Source organism: Trichosurus vulpecula, chromosome 5 (assembly GCF_011100635.1).
Source record: "Trichosurus vulpecula isolate mTriVul1 chromosome 5, mTriVul1.pri, whole genome shotgun sequence".
Taxonomy (NCBI): Eukaryota; Metazoa; Chordata; class Mammalia; order Diprotodontia; family Phalangeridae; genus Trichosurus; species Trichosurus vulpecula.
In genome coordinates this window covers 292,696,677-292,721,498 of record NC_050577.1, presented here as the reverse complement: position 1 = coordinate 292,721,498, position 24,822 = coordinate 292,696,677, and the positions used below count along the sequence as shown (strand labels likewise).

Sequence of the window (24,822 nt, the reverse complement as noted above, 5' to 3'; positions counted from 1 at the left end):
TTTGTGTGGTGCCCTGGTATATCTCATAGGATGCTAGTGAGAGATACTGCACATGTTATGCTAAAAATTACTTTGCAATAAAATATTATGCAGTCCAGTGACAATAATAACCAACAGTGATATAGATAGGTCTTTAAAATGTTTGCAAATCCCTTTCCCTATGGCATCTCATCTCATTTAATCCACACAACAACCCTGTGAGGTAGGTGCTGCAAGTATTATTTTCCCTGTAGAGGCACAGAAGCTCATGGTGTTATTGGCAGTGACAAGGTTGGGGGAGGGGCATGACTTAGGGCACCATAACGTCCAAACCAATGTTCTCAGAGCTGTGCTTCTCTAGATACCAAAGGATGTTCTTTATAAATGCACACCCAATTCACTAAAACAGGCCAGAATTATTTATCCTTGATGAGGTTAGTGAGTCTTTTTTCTTTTGTAAAATGATTCTAAGCTTAAAGGAAAAAGATGGAGACCTAAGTTATGGAACTTGATTGTAGAAGATTAACTGATATATTTTTTAAGCATTCTGTCATGGCACTGTCCCGGGACTTTGTTGAGAACTCCCAAACTTCTATTGTGGTAGAGGTGGATAGTTCTACCTTTCAGAAGACAGAAAACAGTGCCTCCATCATTCTGTATAACGGGAAAGCATTTTACCATGAATGATAATTTTCCTTGGTAAGAGAAACTGACCCCTAAAATGCCTAAAGTTTTCTTTTACTTGTAAGAGAGTTGTTTTTCTCGGAACCCAGGCCCTAATCACAAATGTTGAAGTGTTAAACACGTGTAATCATTTTAAAATATAGAAATCTGCCTAAAACAAAGAACAAAGGAAGGGTGTGTGTGTGTGTATGTGTGTGTGTGTGTGTGTGTGTGTGTGTGTGTGTGTGTGTGTGATAGAGAGAGAGAGAGAGAGAGAGAGAGAGAGAGAGAGAGAGACCCTTCTGACAGCTTAATGAATCCTATGGACCCTTTCTCAGAATATTATTTTTAAATTCATAAAATAAAGATGTAATTTTTCCCATCTAGATTCATGGACTCCTGAATTCTATCCACAGACTCCAACTTATTAAGAACCTCAGTCTAAAAGATTCCATGCCTTTTCCTTTCCTTCTTAAACAGCATATACAGAATATACTTCAATCTTTTCTTCATAACTTGGGGACCTTGTCAATTATATCAATTGCCTACTGGGTAGAGAGCTGGCCTCAGTGTCAGGATGATCTGAATTCCTCTAACACATAATGGCTTTATAACCCAGAACAAGTAACTAAAACTCTAGGCAACTCTGAAATTATTAGATGCAGAGGTCTGCATGGTTGCTCTAAAGCAATGAAATCATGTGTCCAATCCCAAACAAAATGGCGGTGGGATGGTGCTGTGTTGGGAGGAGCACTGTACTTGGAATCTGGAGACCTGGGGTCACAAGTTCCTCTTCTGATGTTTTCCCCTGATGTTGACATGACTATTTTCAAAAGCTATGGCATGAGAATTCTAGCTTCAGCAGATCTTATCAATTGTCTAAAACTTTTACATGGGCCTGGTGATGGTCTGCAACCTAAAGTAAATTCAGCCCAGCCAAGTTTAAAGCAACTTGCCAAAAGATTAGCAGTTGGGTAATGAATTTTTCAGCTTTGACCACCCTTAAAGAGGTGTTACTTCCCTGTGTCCTAAGGGGTTGTAATATGTAACAGTGAAGGGAATGCCCATATGAATGAAAGCACCAATTTTTGAAGTATAAACATCCTAATCTTATGTTTTGATGTACCCAGGCACCCCAGAGAAGTATTGGACTATTTATTTCTTACTCAGCACTCCCCCAAACATGCTTACTTTTTGAGTTCTTATACCTATTAAAATAGATTTTCTGTCTTCTTCCTCTCTGTTAGCTTGCTTGCTTCTGGCTGACAATGGACCAACTTCCTCTATACTCCTCATGTCCCAATACCCAACTTCTAATGTTTTGCTTCTGATTTGCTATCTGGGAAAGTACTGGACCCAATTTATCAGAACTATGTCTAATATAAAAATAAATTAGTAGAGCCTGAGTGAGAGTTTAGATATTTTTCTAATAAGTAAGTTCTATATTACTTTTAGTACATGTACTCTTTGTTATTTATTTTGGCTACCCAGAAACCTCCTCTCTCCCCTCCCCCTCACTGTTTGAAAAGTCTTGGTGCAGTTTTAAGCTAGTAAAGCTTTGGAACTTTTGGATTCTTCGAGTTTCCTGTAAATTAGACCAGATTTGTGAGTTACATGACTTAAGAAACTCCCAGAGTGAGAGTTTTTCTTTGCTATTGTAGATTGGCAGGTGCTCTGAAACTTAAAGAGTTGCCTAAGGCTCTGAGAGGGTTAAGTGGCCAGTGTGTTTCAGAGGTTAACCTTGAACCCCGGCATTTCTGGCTCTAATGCATTCTCTTGATTTACTAAGCTAAAGGCAAGATCATGGGTTTAAGGGAGGGAGGAGCAGGACAGCAACCTCTTGGGAAATCAGGAAAGGATTCTTGAAGGAGGTGGTACTTGAGCAAAACCTTAGTTAGAGGTTTTCAAGAGGTAAAGGTGAAGAGCAAGAGTATTCCAGGCACAGGAATGAGCCTAGGCAAAGCCATAGAGGTAGGAGATCTAATATTATATACCAGGAACAGCAAGTGGACTGGTTTGGCTATAACGTAACGTGCTTGGGCAGTAATATGAACCTTTCCATTTGGGGATTGTTCACGAACAGCAGCAACAACAACTCTACTTCTTTTATTTTGGAGGTGTAGAAGATCTACTAATTATTGGTCAAGTGAGGATTGGTGAAGAGGCTAAAGCAAATGGAAAAAAAAAAACAACCGAGGGCAGCCATAGTACTGCCCCCCCCCCCCCAGGAGTAACTGCTTTGAGGACTTCTCATCTCGGAAGCTTCCATCTTTATCGATGCCCTTATCATACCTACGGAGGGGGCTGAAAATCCACAAACACAGGGACTTAAGGCTGGCTGTGGGGAGGGAGAAAGCTGCCCAATGGTCTCCTGCCACGAGGTGCTGGCCTGACCATGGACACATGCAAATAGAGCAGGAGATGTAGCCTGGAGATTTGAGCATCACCTCTCCTGCCAGGTTCTCTTCTTTCCTTTTCTTTCTTTTCATTTTTTGGCAGGGAGAGATGCAAGGGCACGTGAGAACAAAGGTACCTAACCACACAGGAAGAGCCAGTACAGGTGTCTGTGTGCATGATGAAAAAGCACACAAACACCTTAAAAATATCGGGGTTTTTTCCCTCTTTTAGCCTTCTAATTCTTGGCTGCAGATTGACAAAAGAGGTGATGTCTTAGATACCCATCTTACACCTGTCTTCCTCACTCCTCTCCTATTAGTTCTTACACAGCCTTGGAACATACTTCTTGAAAATGAGCCTGGACTCCCCAACTACCCCCTAGACCTTCTCCTGAGGCAGGACATGCCTATTTCCACTTCTTGGCACAAAGATGTCCCCATCATTCACCATGACTAGAACATATGCAAGATTCATTTCTAGAATACACTCTGGGGCTGTGCTAAAATAAATCTGATCTTGGAGGGCATTCACACAGCCTCAAATAGGAAGCAAGCAGGCAGCCTTTTGTCAATGGAAGGATCATGGCCAACCCCTAAGGCTCCATTCCCCAGCCTCCCTCGCCCCTCCACCCAGAAAGCAGCACCAGGTCTGAGCTCCCACTTAACTAGGTTTCCACTAAATAGACCCTTCATCCCAAACCCCCTCAGAACCATGGCCTTGAAGTGAAACTTGGGTCCAATGGCAAGGGTGGAACTTGGGACCAAAACCCAGGGGGTGGCCCCAGGACTTGAGTTCAGATTCCTACTCCCCTCCCCAAAGCGGATACAGGGCAGTGAGGCCGGCAGCCAGGCTCCCTTTTCTAATGTAGTGAGGCATACACAATGGTTGTGAGTGAAAACGTAGCCACTGGAAACAGCGGATGCTCGCAAAAAATCAGGCCCCATGGCAACAGGGGAGATATTCCAGGGACAAGACGTTGCTCCATTTTCTTTTGTCAGTCTTCTGGCTTCTGCCTTCACCACCAGCCCACTCCCATGTTGGCGGCCAACACGACTAGGTGGATGCTTGTCTTTTTTTTTTTTCCTCTTTGCTTTTTACACGTCAAATAAAACCAGGTCGTTCTGTAAACAGAATCTTGTGTCCTTGGATCCCTCAAAGTCAATCTCTCTTTAAGGTTTATGTTTGAAATGGGCTTCCACTGCATACTCTTGAGGCAGCATTGGCCTGTTAATCACTTTCTGAAAGGCTGTGATCCATTCCTGCTGGTCCCCTTCTGTCTCACAGGCAAAGAGGAACTTTTGGTCGGGGGTGACGATGGTGATGCCGTGTTGCCAGTGGTGGCCCTGGGTGGAAGGGGGAAGACCCTCCAGAACCGTGTAGCTGTTCTCCTTGCTGCCAATGAAAACCTCCCCTCTGGCAAAGGCGTCCAGAGGGTCTTTGAAATACATGAGCCGCCTGTCATCCATGGTGAACCAGCGTTTCTTGAAGCCTTCAGTTTGCTTTGGTCTGGTTTTCTCCATGTAGCCTTCCTTCAGGTAGTTTCTGGACAGCTTTGGCACAAGATCAATATCGCTGGCCCCAGGAAATGCCACTTGTAAGTAATGAAATTGGGCTGCTCGGATGGCATTGAACCAATCCACAATTTCCTTGCCTTCTTCATGATACACAAAAATATTCCTGGTGCTGTTATCCTTCAAGTAAGTGATCTGGAGTCCATGAGGATTCCCAATTTTGGCTGGCTGGAAGGTGGCATTTAAATGTTCCATCTTCATAATTGCTTTGGGCTCCTTTGCGTCATTTTTGTTGAAATATTTCAGCGCTCCTTCTCGTTCAGTCAATACAAAATTCCTGCTTAAGAACTGCCCGTTGTCCTGACCTCGCTTCCAAAGAAATCCTTCTCGGTATCCCGCAGAATAGGGCTCTTGCTTCTCCACGTAAATGAATTCCTTCCTTTCATACTTGGCTCAGATCCACTGTTCTTGGAGGAGTTGACAGTCGGAAAACGTTGGCTTGTAGTAAAAAGATGGCATTTTCAATTCATACTTGGCCCTTCCTGTGTGATTTCCATTGCAGGCCACAAACTCTATCTGTGATTCATCCCAAGCATCCAAATGGACCGACTTCACTTTGCTGACATTGTGGATGTTGTGGTGTATTCCTGAGCAGCTCAGGCAAATGAACACTCCAAGGGTATAGGAGGCCCAGTCGGGATCAGGTGCCCCGAAGTCTGTGCACAGCTGCTTGCCGTCTCGATGAAGGAGCTCGAGCAGAGCCCTCTTCTTCTCCTTTGCCATGGGTGGTGCTGGAGGCCGGCGCTCACTCCCGGTGTCTCCTGCTGTCTCCGCCGCTGCTGCTGCCCACAACCCTACTTCTTAACCTATTTGAAAGGAATAATTTAAAATTATTTTCTTCCTGAACTCTTGGGGTTTGACTTCAAAAGAAAAATTGGAGCCAGATCGTGAAGGCCTTCAACTGCCAAACAGAGGAGTTTGTATGAATCTTAAGGACAAACATAGTCCAGTTGCAATGAACCCCAAACTTAGAGTCACAAAGGACCCCTTCCTTCCACTCCAGGCTGCACTTAGCACAGTACTTGGCACATAGTAGGTGCTTAATAAATATGTACTGGATCAATGCACTGCTGACTCATCTCCCTAGGACTTTGTCTATCATGCCATAGAAACTTCTTCACCCTGGAAGCTCACTCCACCCCTAGATTACCTCTCACCTTGAAAGTATCCTCCTCCTTTGTCACCACTCCCTCTAACTGTCGAGTTTGGGGTGGGAAACCTGTAGCCCTCTAGGCCCTTGAGTGTGGCCCTTTGACTGAATCCAAACTCCACAGAGCAAATTCTCTTTACAAAAAGGATTTGTTCTGTAAAACTTGGATTTAGTCAAAACCCACATCAAGGACTTAGAAGGCCACATGTGGCTTCCAGGCTGCAGGTTCCCCACTCCAGGGAGTTCCTCCAAGAACACCCATTTTAGGGAGATGCCCAGGGCTAACTGTATTTTCATCCCTCTCCATCTGCCTCTCCAAAGGATGTCTGCCACGCTCCTGTACATTCATCTGACCCTTACCCCCTTTGCAGTTCCTTGTCTAGTGGGGGGTTGTCTTCCTCCCATTACAATGAAACATCCTTGAGGGTAGGGGCTGTCTTTCTTTCTGCTTATATTTGTATTCCCAGCACTTAGCACAGTACCTGAAACATAGCAAGTTTTTAACAAGTGTTTATGGACTTTTTTTTTACATGTCTAACCTTGAATCTTGTCCCAACTACTTATTATCTGTGTGACCTTGGCAAAGTCATTGACTTTTTTGAGTCATGAAAAGAGATTTAATAAGGCAAAAATGATCAGAGAAAGCATTCTAGGCACGATGGAGAGTCTAAGAAAGGTCTTGGAGGCTGGAGTTTAAATATGATACAGATAGAAGGGGGAGTAAGTGGGCCATTAATTCATTTATTCATTTGTTTCTTTAAACTGCTCATTTATATAGTTTTTATGCATCTGTCTGTCTATCTATCTATCTGTCTGCCTTTCTATTTTTTGGTTCACACCTTATCTACCTTCTTCTTCGTCCTCATTCTTGCATTTGTTATTCATGGACATCATGGCAAAAGAGAAGGGGAAAAAACAAGGGTGAACATCTTAGAACCTCTTTCCCCCCCAAACAACAACAATGACAACATGTTCATAGAATGTGGTGACTGTTAGAGAGCATCATCAGAGGTAGGAGTGGCAGAACTGTTCATGAGCATCGTGTTTTGACTCAAAGGAGTTTATTAGAGAAGAACGTGGGGGAGAGTGGGCTGGACAGTCTTTCATAAGTATCTACATACCCCTAAGATCTCTAAGGACCTGCTCAAAACCAAAATTTTGGAGTATATGAAAATATGGATCATAGAAGTGAGTTAGTTCCAAATGACCAGCAGAATTATACCAGGTCAGACTTATAGTATTTGTTTAAAGTTTTTCAAATTGGTTGATTTATTTATCTATGTTTGTTTGTTCATTTATTTTTGAGACTAGTTCTCCCTATGTCACCCAAAATTCAACCCCACTACTCTGCATAGGACCTTTGACCTACTCTGTTTCCAACTTGTTCAAGTCCTCCATTCCTTTTTTATTAATTTCTTTTTTAGTTTTAGTTTACAACACTCAGTTCCACAAGTTTTTGGTTCCAAATTTTCTCTTTCCCTCTCCTCCCTTCTCCCCACCAAGACAGCATGTAATCCAATGTAGGCTCTACATATACCTTCACATTGAACTTATTTACATAATAGCCCAGTTGTAAAGAAGAAATATAACCAATGGAATGAATCATGAGAAAGAAGTGAAACCAGAAAAAGGAGGAAAAAAAAGAGAGCAAATAGTTTGTGTCAATCTTCAATATATATATGTGTGTGTGTGTATGCATATATATATATATATATATATATATACATATGTGTGTGTCTATGTATGTATATATGTAGGTATATATATATATGTATGTATATATACACACACAAAAGGCACAGGGTGAGTTGAATATGAAGGGATGATATCTAAAAAAATAAAATCAATTTAAGGGATAAGAGGAATATATTGAGAGAGGGAGAAAGGGAGAGATAGAATGGGGTAAATTATCTTGCATAAAAGTGGCAAGAAAAAGTGGTTCTGTAGGAAGGGAAGAGGGGGCAGGTGAGGGGGAATGAGTAAACTTGCTCTCATTGGATTTGACATGAGGAGGGAATACCTGTTTGAACAACCTGGCTAGCAGCTTCTGTGGGGGTATAAGATTCACCCACAGCCAGCACTCAGAAAGCTGCCAACAGCACAGGTTCTTCTGATCTGCTTAATTAAGGAAAGCAAGGTGAAGGAGTTGACAAGCTTCCTTTTAATTCAAACATCCTTCAGTTAGTTCAGGGGAAAAAACCAGCACCCTGAACTTCAAACCAAAATGCAAACAAATTACAAACATCAATAGACTTTGTCTGATTCAAATCCCAACACATAGTTACCAGAGTTCAACAAAGTTTCAGCATCCGGGTTTACAGGCTGGAAGGCTCCTTAGCTACAGCTGCCCAGAGTCTCCTCATCAACACCATCTCCAGAGCCCCGCACAAATGGCTCTGTCCTCCCTTCTTATAGGGCTTCAGACATCAAATATCATCTGAATCACCAGAGCTCAGGCTCTGGTGATTGGTTCTGGAGTTGGCCCCTCCCCTTAGGACCTTGGGAGGTTCACATCCTAATGGATTACATTAACACCTAATGGGGTGTTCACTGAGATAAGTTGAGTCACTCAAAGAAAACAAAGGCCATTCTGTTTACAATACCATACACACTCAATTGGATATCTTACCCCACAGGAAAGGAGGAGGAAGAAGATAAAAAAGGGGGGATGATAGAAGGGAGGGCAGATGGGGGGAGGAGGTAATCAAAAACAAACATTTTCGAAAAGGGACAGGGTCAAGGGAGAAAATTCAATAAAGGGGATTAGGTTAGGAAGGAGCCAAACATAGTTAATCTTTCACAACATGAGTATTGTGGAAGGGTTTTACATAATGATACGCATGTGGCCTATATTGAATTGCTTGCCTTCTTAGGAAGGGTGGGTGAGGAGGGAAGAGGGGAGAGAATTTGGAACTCAAAGTTTTAGAAACAGACGTTCAAAAACAACAACAAAAAAAAACTTTTTGCATGCAACTAGGAAATAAGATACACAGGCAATGGGGCATAGAAATTTATCTTGCCCTACAAGAGAAGAAGAGAAAGGGGGATGGGAGGGGAGTGGGGTGACAGATGGGAGGGCTGATTGGGGAACGGGGCAACCAGAAAATACGCCATCTTGGAGTGGGGGCAGGGTAGAAACAGGGAAAAAAATTTGTAATCCAACCTTTTGTGAAAATCAATGCTGAAAACTAAATATATTAAATAAATTTAAAAATAAATAAATAAAACATATACCACAATTTGTTTAGCCATTCCCCAATTGATCGCATCCCATTGATTTCCAATTCTTTGCTACCACAAAAAGAGCTGCTATAAATATTTTTTGTACATTCTGGTTCATTTCCTATTTGTATAATCTCTTTGGGAAATAGTGAATGCTTAACCCAGCAGCTGGATTATTGGGGTTTATCAAAGAGTAGATTGCTGTGATCATTGACTACTGTGTCTTGTGTACCTAACCTATTCCACTGATCCACCACTGTTTCTTAGCCAGTACCAGATAGTTTTGATGACTGCTGCTTTATAATACAGTTTGAGATCTGGTATGGGTAAGCCACTTTCCCTAGCATTTCTTTTCATTAATTCCCTTGATATTGTGGACGTTGTGGACCTTTTGTTCTTCCAGATGAATTTGGTTATTATTTTATACAGCTCTATAAAATATTTTTTGGTAGTTTTATTGGTATGTTACTGAATAAGTAAATTCCTTAGGCGTTCTGGTCCTCACTCTCATCCTCACTCTCTGAGGCTCATCAGGTTAGCACAGGTCTTAGAGTAGACATCTGACTGGCTGAATACACCTCAACTCAGAACTTCTGGGCCCAAGTGATCTACTAGCTTCTCCATCTCCAGTAGCATGAGCCACTAGATCTGGCCATTCTCATAGCCTTTTCAGCCCAGTATTCTGACTCAAACCCTGGCACCAAGACGGAAGATCTGGCTGTCCTCTCTAACTTCAAACTCAATGGTAGGGGCCTTCCCTCAAACATTCTAGTTTCCTATAATATACAACTTACATCTGATTACCTGTGGTATTATACATCTTGCCATTTGAAGTAGGATTTTCTTTTAAAACCAGCCTCACCTAATGTTGCTAATTGATATCAAGAAAAAATCATTTTAGTGAAATAATAGTACGAGAGGGAGCCATTTCCATAAGAACAATTCTATAAATGTAGTATGCTGTAATCACTTTTATATCATTGAGATTCAGCCTCTTATTGGAAATTATGATGAACTTGCTATCTTACATGGAGCTCATTCAATTTGGGGATAACCCAATTTGTTTAAAAATGTTCCCCAATACTGAACTGAAACTTGGCTCTTTGTAACTCCATTGATTCAATTTAATTCAATTTTGCTCCGTATAAGGCCTTGTGTTAGCCTCTGGGAATAGAAAGTAAAAAGTACAAAAGTCCTTGTCCCCAAGAACCTTATTTAATAATCCCAATTCCATCCTGTGGAGTTAAATCTAATGAGCTCATCACTCATCGCTCATCAACATTTTAGTGTGTGCATGAGAGAGAAAGGGAGGGTAGTGGTGGAGCCAAGATGGTAGAATACAGGCTTGACCCAGTTGAACACTCCCAACATTCCCCTCCAAACAATTTTACAAGAATGACTCAAATTAAATACTGAAGTGGCAGAGCCAACAAAAGGTCAGAGGGACACATTTTTTGCAGCTTAAGACAATTTCAGAGGTCCCCAGGCAATGTCTGTAACCCCAGGGTGGGCACAGGCCCGGAGTGTGGCAGGAACACCAGTGGTACAGCATCAACTTCAGGAGCTCTCAGCCCAGAGATTGTAAGGGGGTCAGATAACTGGTCAGAAAGAGATTACATGGATCCTTTGTTGGCATTGGGTACAGCTGACACTGATTGGCAACTCTATTGCCCATAAGCAGTTCTGGGTTGCAGTTATGGGTTGGAGAGGAGCATTTGTGATTGGTCACAATGGAACAGGGGCCCTGCCCACAGTTCCAGGGCCAATAGGAGTGCTAGGACTTGTGGCTGCAGGGGACAGGGACCCTTCCTGGGTAAAAACCAGAGCACAGATCAGAAGAACAGTAACCACAGCTTTTCCTGGATCACTACACCTTGAAAGCACTAAAACCTTACAGACCGCCCCGCCCCCCCCGACAACTAGCTCTGAAAAGAACAGCACAAAAAGTCTGAAGCTTGTTACAGTACTACCTCACCCCCAGGTGAACAGAGCCCAACTTTTACATAAAGTTCGAAGTGAAGAAGTGGGCTGGGAAAATAAATGAACAACAAAAAAAGAACTAGACCATCAAAAGCTACTATGGGGTCAGGGAAGACCAAGACATAAACTCAGAAAAAGAAAACAATGAGAAAACATCTGTAAGCAAAGCCTCAAAGAAAAATGCTAATATGACATAAGGCTGATTTATATTAGAGTTAAAGAGAAGAGTGGTAGAGGAAAAGAAATCAGAGTGATACAGAAAATTATGAAAAGATAATTGACAAAAATAGTTTGGCGAAAGAGGCACAAAAATACTGAAGAAATTATCACCTTAAAAACAGAATTGACCTAATGGCAAAAGAAGCACAGAAATTCACTGAAAAAAGAATTCCTTTTAAAGAAGATTGAACAAATGGAAAAGGAGATGCAAAAGCTCACTAAAAAATCCTTTAAAAATTAGAATTAGGTACCCCACAAGACTTCAAGAAACAATAAAGAAGGTACACAAGATAAAAATTTAATAGTGAAGGGGAAAATGGAGGGAGCAATGCATGAATCTCATTCTCATCAGAATTGATTCAAAGAGGGAAGGAGATATATATATATATATTAACCGATAAAGAGATAAGAGGGGGAGGGGATAAGAGATATGGTTTAGGGAATTAATAAGGGAGAGGGTGGATTGGGAGAGGTAGTGGTTAGAAGCAAGACAGGCTTTTAAGGAGGGACAAGAGAGAGAGAGAAGATACAGAGACAAACAGAGATAGAAACAGAGGAAAGTAGGATGGAGAGAATTGTATAGAATTCATAAGAGGTAGATGTGGGACAAAAAGTCAGGCCTCCTGAGCTATAGGTCAGTACTTTCTTCTGAACTCCATATATGGTCAAAGATGACGCCTTCAAGCCTCACTGGAGGTCTTCGAGCATAGACTAGAAAACTGCTTGTGGGTATATTGAAGAGATAATTGTCCTTCTTGTACGGGACATGGATTAATTGGCCTCTGAACTCCCTTGTAGTTGAGCAATTCTGCCCTTGTGATTCTGTGATACTGATAGGACAGCACTGGTAATTTCACTGAAGGTTGATGTGAATCCCTTAATCAACCTGTCCTGGATTCATTTACTTCTCCCTCAATCTTCATCTTTCCAATATGAATAAACTTAGTTATGTGATTCCATTCTTATTTGACCATCCTCACCCCCTTGAAAATTGTCACATATTTTTGTTTTGGGTTGATTGTTCATTTTTGGTAATTTCCCTCTAATTTTATTATGTCTTCTGTATGATACAGGGAATGACATGGCACTGCTGTCCAAGGTGCTGACCAAGTACCATTTTATTCAAGGACATTCATCATTAACCATTGTTAACAATGCCCAGAATTGTGCTAATCTTTTCCCTTGAAGTGGTGCATTTGACTGCTATCTTCAGGGAGCATTTTGCAATGGAATTCCAGTTCTTTTCCTGGATCAGAAGTGATATCTTGGAGCTCATCATCCTATAAATATACTTTGGTTCTTTTTCCCCCCTAGAGTATTGTCACTTGTCCACACTTGCCACTTTCCAGCCTACCCACACAGTTGACCTCAATCCCCTTACAATTCATCCTCATGGATTTGACATTTTACTGACTTTCAGCTTACCACAGTACCTGAAAGAGGCTATTTTTTTTTGCCAGATTGGAGCTTTGCTGCTAACCTACCCCTCTCAATCATTTATGCAAATGTTAACTAAGACTAAGCTCATTTGGGAACCCCATTCATTGCACATGTGTCTCTAGAGATGAATCCCTGCCCTTTCTTCCAGTTTCTACGTTGTACCCCCTATTTTCAGCTCCCCATCATGTGTTGTTTTCCCCCGTTGGAATTATGGTTCTTGAGGGAAGGGCCTATCTTATTTGCTGGTGTTTGTATCCCCAACACTTGACACAAAGCCTGAAACATAGTAAGTGCATGATAAGTTTTTTGTCTGTGTCCTCAATATTCATGACAGTGTAGCAAACATTAAGCCCTTACTGCTTTCAATGTACTCTGCTAGGCAATGGAAATAAAAAAAGATGACTAACCACATAGCTCCTTTGCTCAAAGTACTTACCCTGTTATATATTGCTTTTCTTAGAAATGGTGTGCTGATGGGCAGGATGGAAGGTTAATTTGAGCTGCCTGAAAATTAATTTAAGGTTCAGTAAAAAAGGCAATACTATAATAGACATGCATTATGACTAATGACAAAAATACTATATCAAAGGTGGAAGCAGAATCTTATTCACTAGGATTCTTTCAAGGAGAAAATGGATGTGGTGTAAACATCCCTGGATTTGGAGTCAGAGTACCTGGGTTCAAATGCTGGATATCCTCTGTACTGCCTGTGTGACCCTGGCAACTTACTTAACCTCCATAGGTTCACTATTCCCCTCCATAAATTAAGGGGGTTAGATTAGATTATCTAAGAGGTGTCCACCAGCGCAAAATACTATTTTTATTAGGGACAATAGTGTGGGAAAGATGGAAAGGGAAATTGTAATTGTAACATGATGGCCAAAGAGTAAAAGGTCAATTGGATGTTTTATGTCAAGCTCTCAATGAATAGGAGATTGCCTACAGGGTAGAAATGATTAAGATTCTCATTCTGTGATCACATAGACTAATCATTCAAGCAAGATTATATTTGTGGAGTCCTACAAGTAACCTCTGCTCCGATGACTGATCAACTTGGTATAAAATTCTGACAGTGTCATTCTCCTACTCAAGATGCTTCAGTGGCAGCTCCTTCTGACCTTTAGGATAAACTACAAAGTCTTCTGTTTGGCTTTGAAAGCCCTTCATAGGCTGGCTGTAACTTATTTTTCCAGGGCTATTGCACACATCACTATTCTCCTTGCACTCTGTGTTCCAGCCAGCCTGACCTACTTGCCAGTTCATCAAACACAGCATTCCATATCCAATTTCTTTGTCTTTGTAAAGGCTGTCCCCCATGCCTGAAGTGCTCATCCTCCTCACCTGTCTCAAGACATCCCTAGCTTCCTTAAAGTCTTGGCCAAGGTATTGCCTTTTACAAAAGATCCTGATCTCTATTTGCTAATATCTTCCTCAGCACCATGAAAAGTAATTTGTTCATTTTTTTAACATAGAAATAATTTCTCCCCAATAGAGTATAAGCTCCTTAAAGTGAGGGATTGTTTTATATTTGTGTTTATATCCTCAACATTTGCACATAGTAGACATATAATACATGCTTGTTGGCTGAATTCCCCAGGGCTTTTAAATGAATAAATAGAAATTCACTATTCAGTTGCTGTGTGCTGTGTGCTATGTTCTAGATATACAAATACAAAATCAAGATAGTCCCTGAACTCAAGGAGCTTTAGTGAGGGAAAGGGATTAGTTCCTTTCTTAGTCCCATTCTAATATATAGGACTAGTGACCCGTGAAGGCAGTGTTTAGGAGTTACAGGGGAGTATAACCTCTGACAGAAATTTCCCAGCTATACCAGCTTAAGCTGAGACTCAGTGATAGACTATGTGCCCAGCCTAGATAAGTGGCAAGGGGCTCATAAGCAGAACATTTTCCATGAAGGGATGAAATGTTTTTGATGATAACACCTCTTGAATACAACTTTCTATAAGCCTGGATAGCTTCGGAGTTGCTTTGGTGGGAAGAGAGCTCACTCAGATGAATTTAGAGATGTGATGTGCTGTCTTGGTATAACAGGAAGTACCTAGAGTAATAGAGTTGAGCTCCTGTCACACACATCCTCACATCATCAAAGATGGAGATGGAATGCTGAAAAGACACTGTCCATTCCATTTCAAGGAGTGCAGTCGCTCTAATAAAGAACACTGCTTTTCATTAACGAGTGACTCGAATGAATACATACACAAGCATGCATTTCACAAATGGCCACAAATGTGTAGGGTGATTAGCAGGCAACAAAAAAGAGGAATCATAGAATTACAGATTTTGAGCTGGAAGAGATCTAAGAGCCTATCTGTCTGAGATCATAGGATCAAAGATTGAGAACTGGGATGCAACATAGTTTAATGAGAAAAGTTTTGACTTTGGAGTCAGAGGACCTCGGTTTAAATTCTGCCTTTAATACTTATTGACTGTTGAACAAATAATTAAGCTGTCTGAATTTCAGTTTCTTCACCTGTAAAATGAAGATGTCAAATGAGATGGCTTCTGAGGTCCCTGCTAGCTCTACATATATGATCTTAAGTTACTTAGCCTAGCGGAGCCTCCATTTCCTCGTCTGTAAAGAGGAGAGATGAATTCCTGGTATCCCATTGAATGGAAGATGGAGTGAAGACCTCCTCCCCAAATCTCCATTTTAGAAGGGTTCCCAGACCAACCACCTCTTCATTTCACACCAGTTTGTACTTCTTCATTATCTCTCCATCCTCTTTCTGAGTACCTTCTCTCCTCCCTCTCTCAACTTTTTAGCTTCCTTTTATATTTTACCTTCCCCCATTAGATTGAAAGCTACTTGAGGGAAGGAAATGCCTTTCTTTTTTGTATGCCTATACCCAATGCTTAGGAGAGTGCTTGGCACACACCAATAAATATTTATTGACTGAATGAGTAGATGGTATCTAAGGATAACCTTCTGGTGTTAGATCTGTGGTCCATTCCTAAATATTAAAACCAGGACTTGAACTCAAATTGTTTTCAGGAGAGATTTGAACAAAATTTCACTATACACATATACACATATAAATACATGTATGCATACAAATATATAGATATATGTATGTATATTTGTGTATATGCATGTTTCCTATGCATGTGTGTGTGTGTATGCATATAGATGTATGGAGAACTGGACATCTGGTGAAGTCTGATAAAGATGCCCAAATCTTACAGGAACATTGAAACTTCTTCTAGTGTATATTTTGGTACATTCTGAAATGAAAATTTAGGTTTTATCAGTACAAATTTTCCAACATTTGGTACTCCAGTCTTTATACTGTCTTGCCAATGAAAAACATTTTCCCCCCTTCCTCATAACAATGGTTAGCAGCTGTTTTTGTCTTGTTTTATTGTTCTCACCATTTTTCCACTTTAAAAAAGTCTATACCACTCCAAGAGAAATCAACAACAACCTTTCCAGCCACTGGGTCCCTCTGCAAGTTTTTGCTCATGTTCTGAGTATTAATTAGGCTATTTTACAGCAATCATTTCTTGCCATTGTTTAGTTCTTGACCTAATAATAATAATAATAAATAGTTCATTCTTGATATTGTTTATAATACCTCCCTTTTCACTTCAGAGCTACTAATTTTATTTCATTTGGAATGGGTCCATAGTCTTTGAAACTTTTTATTTCCCCATCTGATTCTCAGTTTTCTCATGTATAAAATGAAGATGGTGGGCCACATGATCTCCAAGGTCCTTTCTATCTCTGACTCCTGTGATACTATTTTGGGAATGTTCATACCTGTGATTTCATTGATGTAGGAAAATCTCTGTAAGGAAACTCCTTTTACCAGTGCAGATGGCAAACACCTAAAATTTACCATCTTAGAGAGTTGCCCATGACACTGAAAAATTGAGTGACTTGTCTGTGATTGTACAACCAATATAAGTCAGAGACTGGACTGGTATCTACACCTTCCCATCTCCAAGGTAAGGTGACCATAAAATTTACCATGCTTCCCTATAATATCACTATGACTATATCCCATAGAAGATATCTGTGAACAGCTCCATAGATCAGATATGGAAGCAGCAGATATGAAGTACTCAACTCTGGTGGACTCTCAGGTGAGGAAACTCTTTATCATCTTATAAATTCACCTTGAACCCTGAGAAGTTAAATGATTTGCCAAAGGTCGCATCTGGTATGTGGTGGAAGTGGAGGCTTGAACCTAGGTATTATTGGCTTTGAAATAAGCTTAATATTTCTTATCCCATACTGGATGCTGTGCCAACCTTTGGAGGATGAATGAAAAATGTCCTAGAGCAGGTGCTCCTAAGCTCAAGGTGTAATGGCTGTGGGAAAATATGGGTCATAAAGGATGGGTGAAATAGGGGAACCATCTTGAAATCAAAGGACTTCCCCACCCTGACTGCCCACATATTTTTGTCTGTTTCCACTTTGGTGGGTGTAGTCCAAAAGAAAAATGGAAATAAGCATATAACCAGTTCTTCTGTTTTAATTCCTGTCCCTGGAGTCCACTGGAGGCATTTAGAAACATGTTATTAGTGTGAAGTATGCAGAGACAGAGCAGACATAGTGATGGTCAAATTCCTTGGCTATCAAGACCAGCCTCATAAAGCAGGGATGCTGCCCATCTTTGGAAGTTATAAACTCCTTTCTCTTTGAATTGACAGAGAAATATTTAGCTGGGGCTGAAAATCCTCCAGGAAAGCATTACATGGGAGGAAAAAAAATTGAGAGAGAATCTTGCTTTATCTGAGAACCAATACTTCCCTTTTGACATTTCTTAAAGCATAAATTTTATAGCAAAGATGTCCCAGGAGACAGAGCGCTTGCTAAACTGTAAGCAGAAAGCATATTGCATTGTGGGCCCAGGGAGAATGGTGGCCTTGCCTATTGTTATCCTGAGCACACTCTCGGCTACAATATCCCTTCAATGCTCTTTCCTTCCCAAGGTTAGCTCACTGGGGATGAAAGAAAAGACTTTACTAGCTTAAGAAATCTATGTGTTTTTTTTTCTCCATTTCCCTTGCCCACTGATACTTCACAAAATCCATTTTAAAATGCAACACATCATATATTTTACTAGTTGGTATTTTTTCTTTACTTTTCCTTTTTAAATAAGAAGATAGTATGCATGTAGTGGAGAGTATATTGGAGGTCAGGAAACCTGGGTCTTCATCCTGGCTCTGTCACTAACTAGCTAAGTGATTTTGGGGCAAGTCACTGGACCCTAGGCACCAGCCTGACACTGTTTCTCTCCACTTGGATGTTCTTCTACAAGGCACAGCAGACGTTAAGGTGTGGACAGGAAGAGTCAAGGAAGGAAATAAAAACTTCACCCCCTTCCAACCACATGTAAGAAAAAAGAAAAAATCAGTAGTAGAGATTCATGGCTTCACAGTCCTTTCTTTTCTTCCTGTTCTTTGTGTGGGGGAATAGTTTTGCTTGGTAAGTGTATACAAATAAAAAGTTAAAAATAAAGCATGCCTCTTTAAAGTTTTATTTTATGAGTTCACAGATCTAGAGCTGCAAGGGATCTTATTGACAAGCTGAATCAATCTTCTCATTTTATAGGTGACGAACCCAAGGTTTGGGAACGTGCATTATAGTTACATTCATGAGTTTTATTTCCCCACTTGACTGGACTTAGAATATACAAAGTGCTTAAATGCTTTTCCTCCATTTCCCCCCTTCCTTTCTTCCTCCCTCCTTCCCTTCCTTCCTTCCTCCCTCCCTCCTTCCCTTCCTTCCTTCCTTCCTTCCTCCCTCCCTCCCTCCCTCCCTTCCTTCCTCCTTCCCTCCCTCCCTTCCTTCCTTTCTTCCTCCTTCCCTCCCTCCCTCCCTTCCTTCCTTCCTTCCTTCCTTCCTTCCTTCCTTCCTTCCTCCCTCCCTCCCTCCCTCCCTTCCTTCCTCCCTCCTTCCCTTCCTTCCTTCCTTCCTTCCTCCCTCCCTCCCTCCCTTCCTTCCTTCCTTCCTTCCTTCCTTCCTCCCTCCCTCCCTCCCTTCCTTCCTTCCTTCCTTCCTTCCTCCCTCCCTCCCTCCCTCCCTTCCTTCCTCCCTCCTTCCCTTCCTTCCTTCCTTTCTTCCTCCTTCCCTCCCTTCCTTCCTTCCTTCCTTCCTTCCTTCCTTCCTTCCTTCCTATTTTGTCTCCTTTCTTCCTTACTTCCCTCCATGAAGACAATGATTGTATCACATCTGAATTTTGTATCTCCTCCAGATTCTTGCACGTGGTAGAGTAAAAAGAGCTCTTAAAGTTAAGGATTTGGTTTTGTATCACTACTCCAGTGACTTGGGCAGGTCTTTTAACTTCCCTGGGCCTCAGTTTCCTCAGCTGTAAATAGAGGGGGTCCCAGTAGATGAACTCTCAAGTCCTTCCTCTTCAAGCTTCTTATCCTCTGTTCTCCTCTAAGTAGTGTGTGATCCAGTGACACCCGCCTTCTTGCTGTGCCTCAAACTAGATCCTCCATCTCCTGACTTGCTTTTTCAGTCCCCACCCCACCCCTAAGCCTAGAGCTTTCACATTGTTCATCTCTATCTCTTAACTTCCATGGCTTTCCTCAAGTCTCAGCCCAAGCTGCATTTCCTCTAAGAAACCTTTCATACTCCACCTTCATAAGAGTGCCTTCTCTCTGTTGATTAGACCCAATTTACCCACATACATCTTTGTGCATTGTTCTTTGCCTGTTGTCTCTCCCATTGCCCTACGAGCTTGCTGAAATCAGAGACCATCTTTTACCTTTCTTTGTCTCCCCAGCCCTTAGCACAGGGGCTGACATGTGGTAATTGCTTGGTGATTGACTGAGTCTGCTCTTTAAACACATTATTTTAAGTGTTCTGCAACAGGTTAGGTTTGTGTTGGTTGAGTTTAGCTTCCAATCTTGGGACTTCAAGTTCCACATTTGCAAGTGAGAGGCTTTGGACCACACAACAGATAAAGGCTTGATTTGAAGCTGTGTAACCTTGGGCAAGTCAAAAAACAACAAAAAAAACTTCTGCCTGCCTCAGTTTCCCCCAATGATACCCATCTCAAAAGATTATTTTGAGAATAAAATAAGAGAACATAAAATTTCATAAACCTTAAAGTGCTATATACATGTTCACCATCATTATCTCCCCTGTTATCACCATCATTATCTCTTAGTCACTCTGGTTCATCTATTCTCCCATTCAACAAAACTAAGAGATTTGGCTTAAAAGGAACAATCCTCTCATTCCTACAGTTTTCTTTTTCTAGTCAATACCTTTAATTAGTGGTATGGTATATTAAGTCTCCACCCCTTCATTTAGAATTAGAAACAAATGCCAATCATTACAGTGCTAATGGCCGAGGGTGGAGAGGATGCTTTAGATTAGAAGGAGGTAGAAGATAGCCTGATATTGAGCTAATGGCCACTGACACTTAATGGCCTATTCTAATGAAAGATTTTATAGCAAAAGGAAAACAAGATTCTCCAGATCATTGACTTTCTTGCTTTCACTTTTATAGATGGCTTTAAGAGTTGGGATACTTCAACCTTAAGGCAGGTACAATGGATAGAGTGCTCTTCTTGGAGTCTGGGAAGGACCCAGAGTTCAAATCCAGCCTCAGATGTTTGCTAACTATGTAACCCTGGGCAAGTCATTTTAATCCTGTTTGCCTTAGTTTCCTCATCTGTAAAATGAGATGGAGAAGGAAATGTCAAACCACTCCAGGATCTTTGGCAAGAAAACCCCAAATGGAATCACAAAGAATTGGATTCGACTGAACAACAGTTTTAAATACTTTGACCTGCATCCTATTGCAAGCAATTGTTAACAAATCATTAATTTGTTTCTGTGCTCAGGTTAGATAATAATTTTGAATTCTTAAGAATCTGATAGTGAGTAAATAAATGAAAAGATATTCATTAAGTACTTATTTAATAGCAGCAGTAAACAGTTAGATATAACTATTTGCAAAGCACTTTACATCTATTAAATTTATGTATTTCTCACAACAATCTATTGAGGTCGGTGCTATTATTAGCCTGATTTACAAATGAGAAAAGTGAGGTTGAGAGAGATTACATGACATCACTATTCAGTGTGTAACTTTGGATTCAAACTCATCTTCCTAAGCCCAGTGATCTATCTACTACACCCCCTAGCTCTGTGCTCTGCACAGATACAAGGACAAAAAGCAAGTCAGTCTCTGCTCCCAGGAAGCTTATATTCTAATAGGGGAAAACAACATATATAGGAGAAGAGTGGCCAAGGAGTGGTGATTTGATGTAAGATGTTAGAAGGATGGTAAGGCTGGTTGGTGGAATCATAGGGGAAGTGATAGATAGTACTTTCCAGGAATGTCAGTATTGATTTGATTCTTCTAAAAGCTTGAAAAGAGTTAAGTACAGGGAAGCCAGAAGATAGAATATTGGTTCCTGGTTGGAGATATGAGTGAGGTTATGTGACTTGCACATGGCTGGAGAGCAGCATATTAGGCCTGGCATGAACTCATATAATTTAAAAGCTCAGGGCCCCCAGGCTATAGTTGGAGTTCAGAATGCCTGGCCAAAGCAGGTAATGGAATATACCAGAAGCACTCTATGTCAGTGACCAGAGAATAGTCACTAACAAAATTATTTTGAACAAATAATGCTATAAAAATGTAATGAAATGGAAGGGAACTATAAGAAATGATAGGGACAGTTTCAGAGAAACCTGGGAAAACTTATGTGAACTGATGAAAGATGAAGTGAGCAGAACCAGGAGAACAAGTTATACAATAACAACAGATTTGTAAAGAAGAATAACTTAGAAAGTAAACTCTCATCAATGCAATGACCATTCCAGAGGATCTATAATGCAGCCATATCTCCTTTTATTTGGTTAATGCAGAGAAAAGAACAGAAGAAAAAAAAAGATCACAGACACGGAACAGGCTTGAAAGCTATCACTTGAATTTATTTTATAATATAAAGGAAAATCTATACATAATAAAGCTTCTAATGTTTCATTTATAAATCTTTTTTTTCTGCTCTGCTACATATACAGGAATGCCCATTTTATTTAGTGTTAATTTCAAAATAAAAATGACTTTTTTTAAAAATAAAACTATTTTGGGTACAATATTTCATAGTTCTTCAAGGAGTCCTGAAGGCAGTAATGTCAAACTCAAATGGAAATGGAGGCCTCTAAACCATAAACAAGGATCCCTGAGGGCTCATGTTGACTTAGAAAATCATGTAATAACATTCTCTATGTTCTATTGCATTTTTATTCATTTTGTTAAATATTTCTCAATTACATTTTAATCTGATTCAGGCTACATTTAGGGGAATTGATTGCTAGGCACATGTTTAACATCTCTACTCCAAGACACTCCAGATGATCTATAAGAAAGAAACCTACCAGGAATGGTGCCAATGGTGGCACAATCTTGCAGCAGTTTTGTGAAGAATATAATATTGGTCTTACATTCTGATATATGGCATTTCAAAATTAAATCAACTTGACTTAATTTTCCAGTAGACACAGGGTAATAAATAATAATAATAGCTAACATTTATGTAGCACTTACTAATTGCTGGTCACTGTACTAAGCACTTGGCAATTATTATATCATTTAATCTTCATAATAACCCTGGGAGGTAGGTGCTATTATGGCCCCCATTTTACAGATAAGCAAACTTAGGCGAACAGAGGTTAAGTGGCTTAGCCAGTGTCACACAACTAGTAACTGTCTGAGGCTGGATTTGAACTGAGGTCTTCCTGACTCTGAGACTCTATCTACTGCACAACCTAGCTGCCCTACATATTTAAATTTGTTGTAAAATAATGCAGTTCCTGTGTCAAATTGTGTAGTCATACATATCAGTCAACCCAAAGTGTGTTAATTAGAAACAGCTGGGGACAGAGAAGACATCACTCTATTCTTAAATTCTAAAATCACTTCTTGTATTTTTTGTCTGTGTTTTCTTTCATAACATGACTAGTGTGGAAATATATTTTGCATGATTGAACATATATAACCCAGCTTATTTCAAGTTGCTTGCCTTCTCAATGAGGGGAGAAAGAGGGAAAAAATTTGGAACTCAAAATTATGAAAAATAAATGTTAAGAAATTGTTTTATATGTGGTGTGGAAAACTAAAATATTTGCTATATGTGTGTGTGTTATGGGATATATGTATACATGCATGTATATTGTACATATATATTTATATATAATACAATATAATTATATATATATATATATATTACAGGACCTATCTCAGGGAGGTAATCACAGGAAAAGAAAGGATGTAAAAATATCTCTCTAAAGTAAAAATATCTCTCTAAAAAGTCTGAGTATTTGGGCCTTTAAATCAAGGCTCATGTCAAGGTTCAGAATAGTGGCTTTCTGGTTAGAGACATTGTGGGATGAGTGATAATGATCTAATGTGATCTTACTAGATAATAGTAGGGACCTAGATCTACTCCAGAAAGAAAAAGATCTATGATGCTGGTTCATTGTCATTTACCCATTTAAAATATCTCTGGAATCACAGAAACTCAGAATTGGTAGAGACTTCAAAGGCTATGGAATACAACTTGTACCTGCCGAAGAATCCCCATTGATATAGAAAATTGCACAAGTGTTCATCCAGTCATCTTTAAACACCTACAGTGAGGTGTTTAAACACCAAGCAGGCCATTCCCTTTGAGCAGTTTTAGTGCTTAAGCAGTTTCTTCCCATATAAAGCCTAAATCTGTCTCTCTGTCACTCCCCTCCCCCACCAAATCCACACCTTTGTTCCTAACTCTACCCTAGGATCCCTTCCATCTCTAGATCTACAATCCTGTAACTTAGGTCCTGACCCTATCTCTGCTATTTATTACCTTGGGTGACCTTGGGTAAATGACTTCCCTTCTCTAGGTCTCAGTTCCCTCACCTGGAAAATGAGGCACTTGGACTCAATGACCTCTGAGGGTCCCTTTCAGCTCTTGATCTAGATAGACTATTGGTTCTTTGTCCTTTAGACGTACAAAGAAGGATGTTTCTTCCTGATAAATGCAGAATTTTAACAGCCTTCACCATTCTACATATTGCAATCTAGATGCTAAACTCAGATTTTTTCTATACCCTCTTCAGTGGTTTCAATTTTGAGTAAAATGAATAGTATTACCCAAATTAGTAAAATTACCAATTTGGGATAATAGTAACAGAATAGAAATTCCCAGTGGGGTCTATAGACTTGGACAGTTTATAATAAGGAAAAGGAACTGATCACCTGACATCCTGTAGCAACTGGTTAGGCTTCTTCCACCCATGCCTCCTTGAATCCACCACTCAAAAGTCCTGGAGATTTCAATGGATTCTCACCAGTGTAAGCCTTTGGGATCTGCACTCTCCTTTCTTCCCAGGAAAATGAGATTATTTGGAGCAGAAACTAATTCTGTCTGAGCCATCTCCATAGTCTGACCCATCCTGCCCCCATCCCCCCCACCCCCACAAATCCCAGGAAACCCTGGAAATCAGATGATTTTTTTGTTTTTTTTTTTTCTATTTATTTAAAGCTTGATAAAATATGTGTAATGGAGATTTGGCACATGCCATATGGAAGAAACTGGTGATCTGCTTCCAGGAGACTGGAGGACTAGAGCACGCTGGTATATTCTCCATTGGCCTACCACATAGCTGTGAGTGCACTTTTTCCATTGGCTGCATAGGTAGGGCTGAAATTTTAAAAACTGCCTGGGGGGGTTGTCGCATTATCATCTGAAAGTAAAGGACCCCACCAATTATACCATATGGTAAGGAGGGACAGACTAAAAGCTATATCCTTTCCACCATCATCCCCAAACCCTTAGTCCATGGGGAACCTAGAAATAGGCCTGGGTATTTGGCTTTTAAATGTATTACTTTTAATTCTAGGTTCAAGGAATGGAGTCAACAATAGATGCCAACCCAGTAGGGTTGCCCTAAGGGGACTCTAGCCCCACAAAAGCTGGCACTGCCAGGTTTAGACTTGAACTTGGTAGGACAAATACTACATAAGTACTGGGATAAACTGTGATCCTTATTCCCCTCTCATGCCCAGAGACTGAGATGGTAGAGGTGGAATTATGTGCTTGAGATGTTGAGGGGAAATTGATGTACATCTCTTATTGCTATGCATTTGAAGTAAATATAACTATAAAAGCTAATCTGATGTTAAATGGAAATAGGGTGCTAGTAACTGGGCCTCTAAAATAGGG

At 40.5% G+C, this 24,822-nt stretch overlaps 1 protein-coding gene across 1 annotated transcript; it reads right to left on the bottom strand.

Annotated features, from left to right (window-relative positions):
* Positions 1-3,873: 3,873 nt before the first annotated feature.
* Positions 3,874-5,333, bottom strand: LOC118851748 (arf-GAP with dual PH domain-containing protein 1-like). Its single transcript, XM_036761271.1, is given in 1 exon segment — positions 3,874-5,333. A coding segment is annotated over 1 exon segment (1,125 nt). The 3' UTR covers positions 3,874-4,208.
* Positions 5,334-24,822: the final 19,489 nt, after the last annotated feature.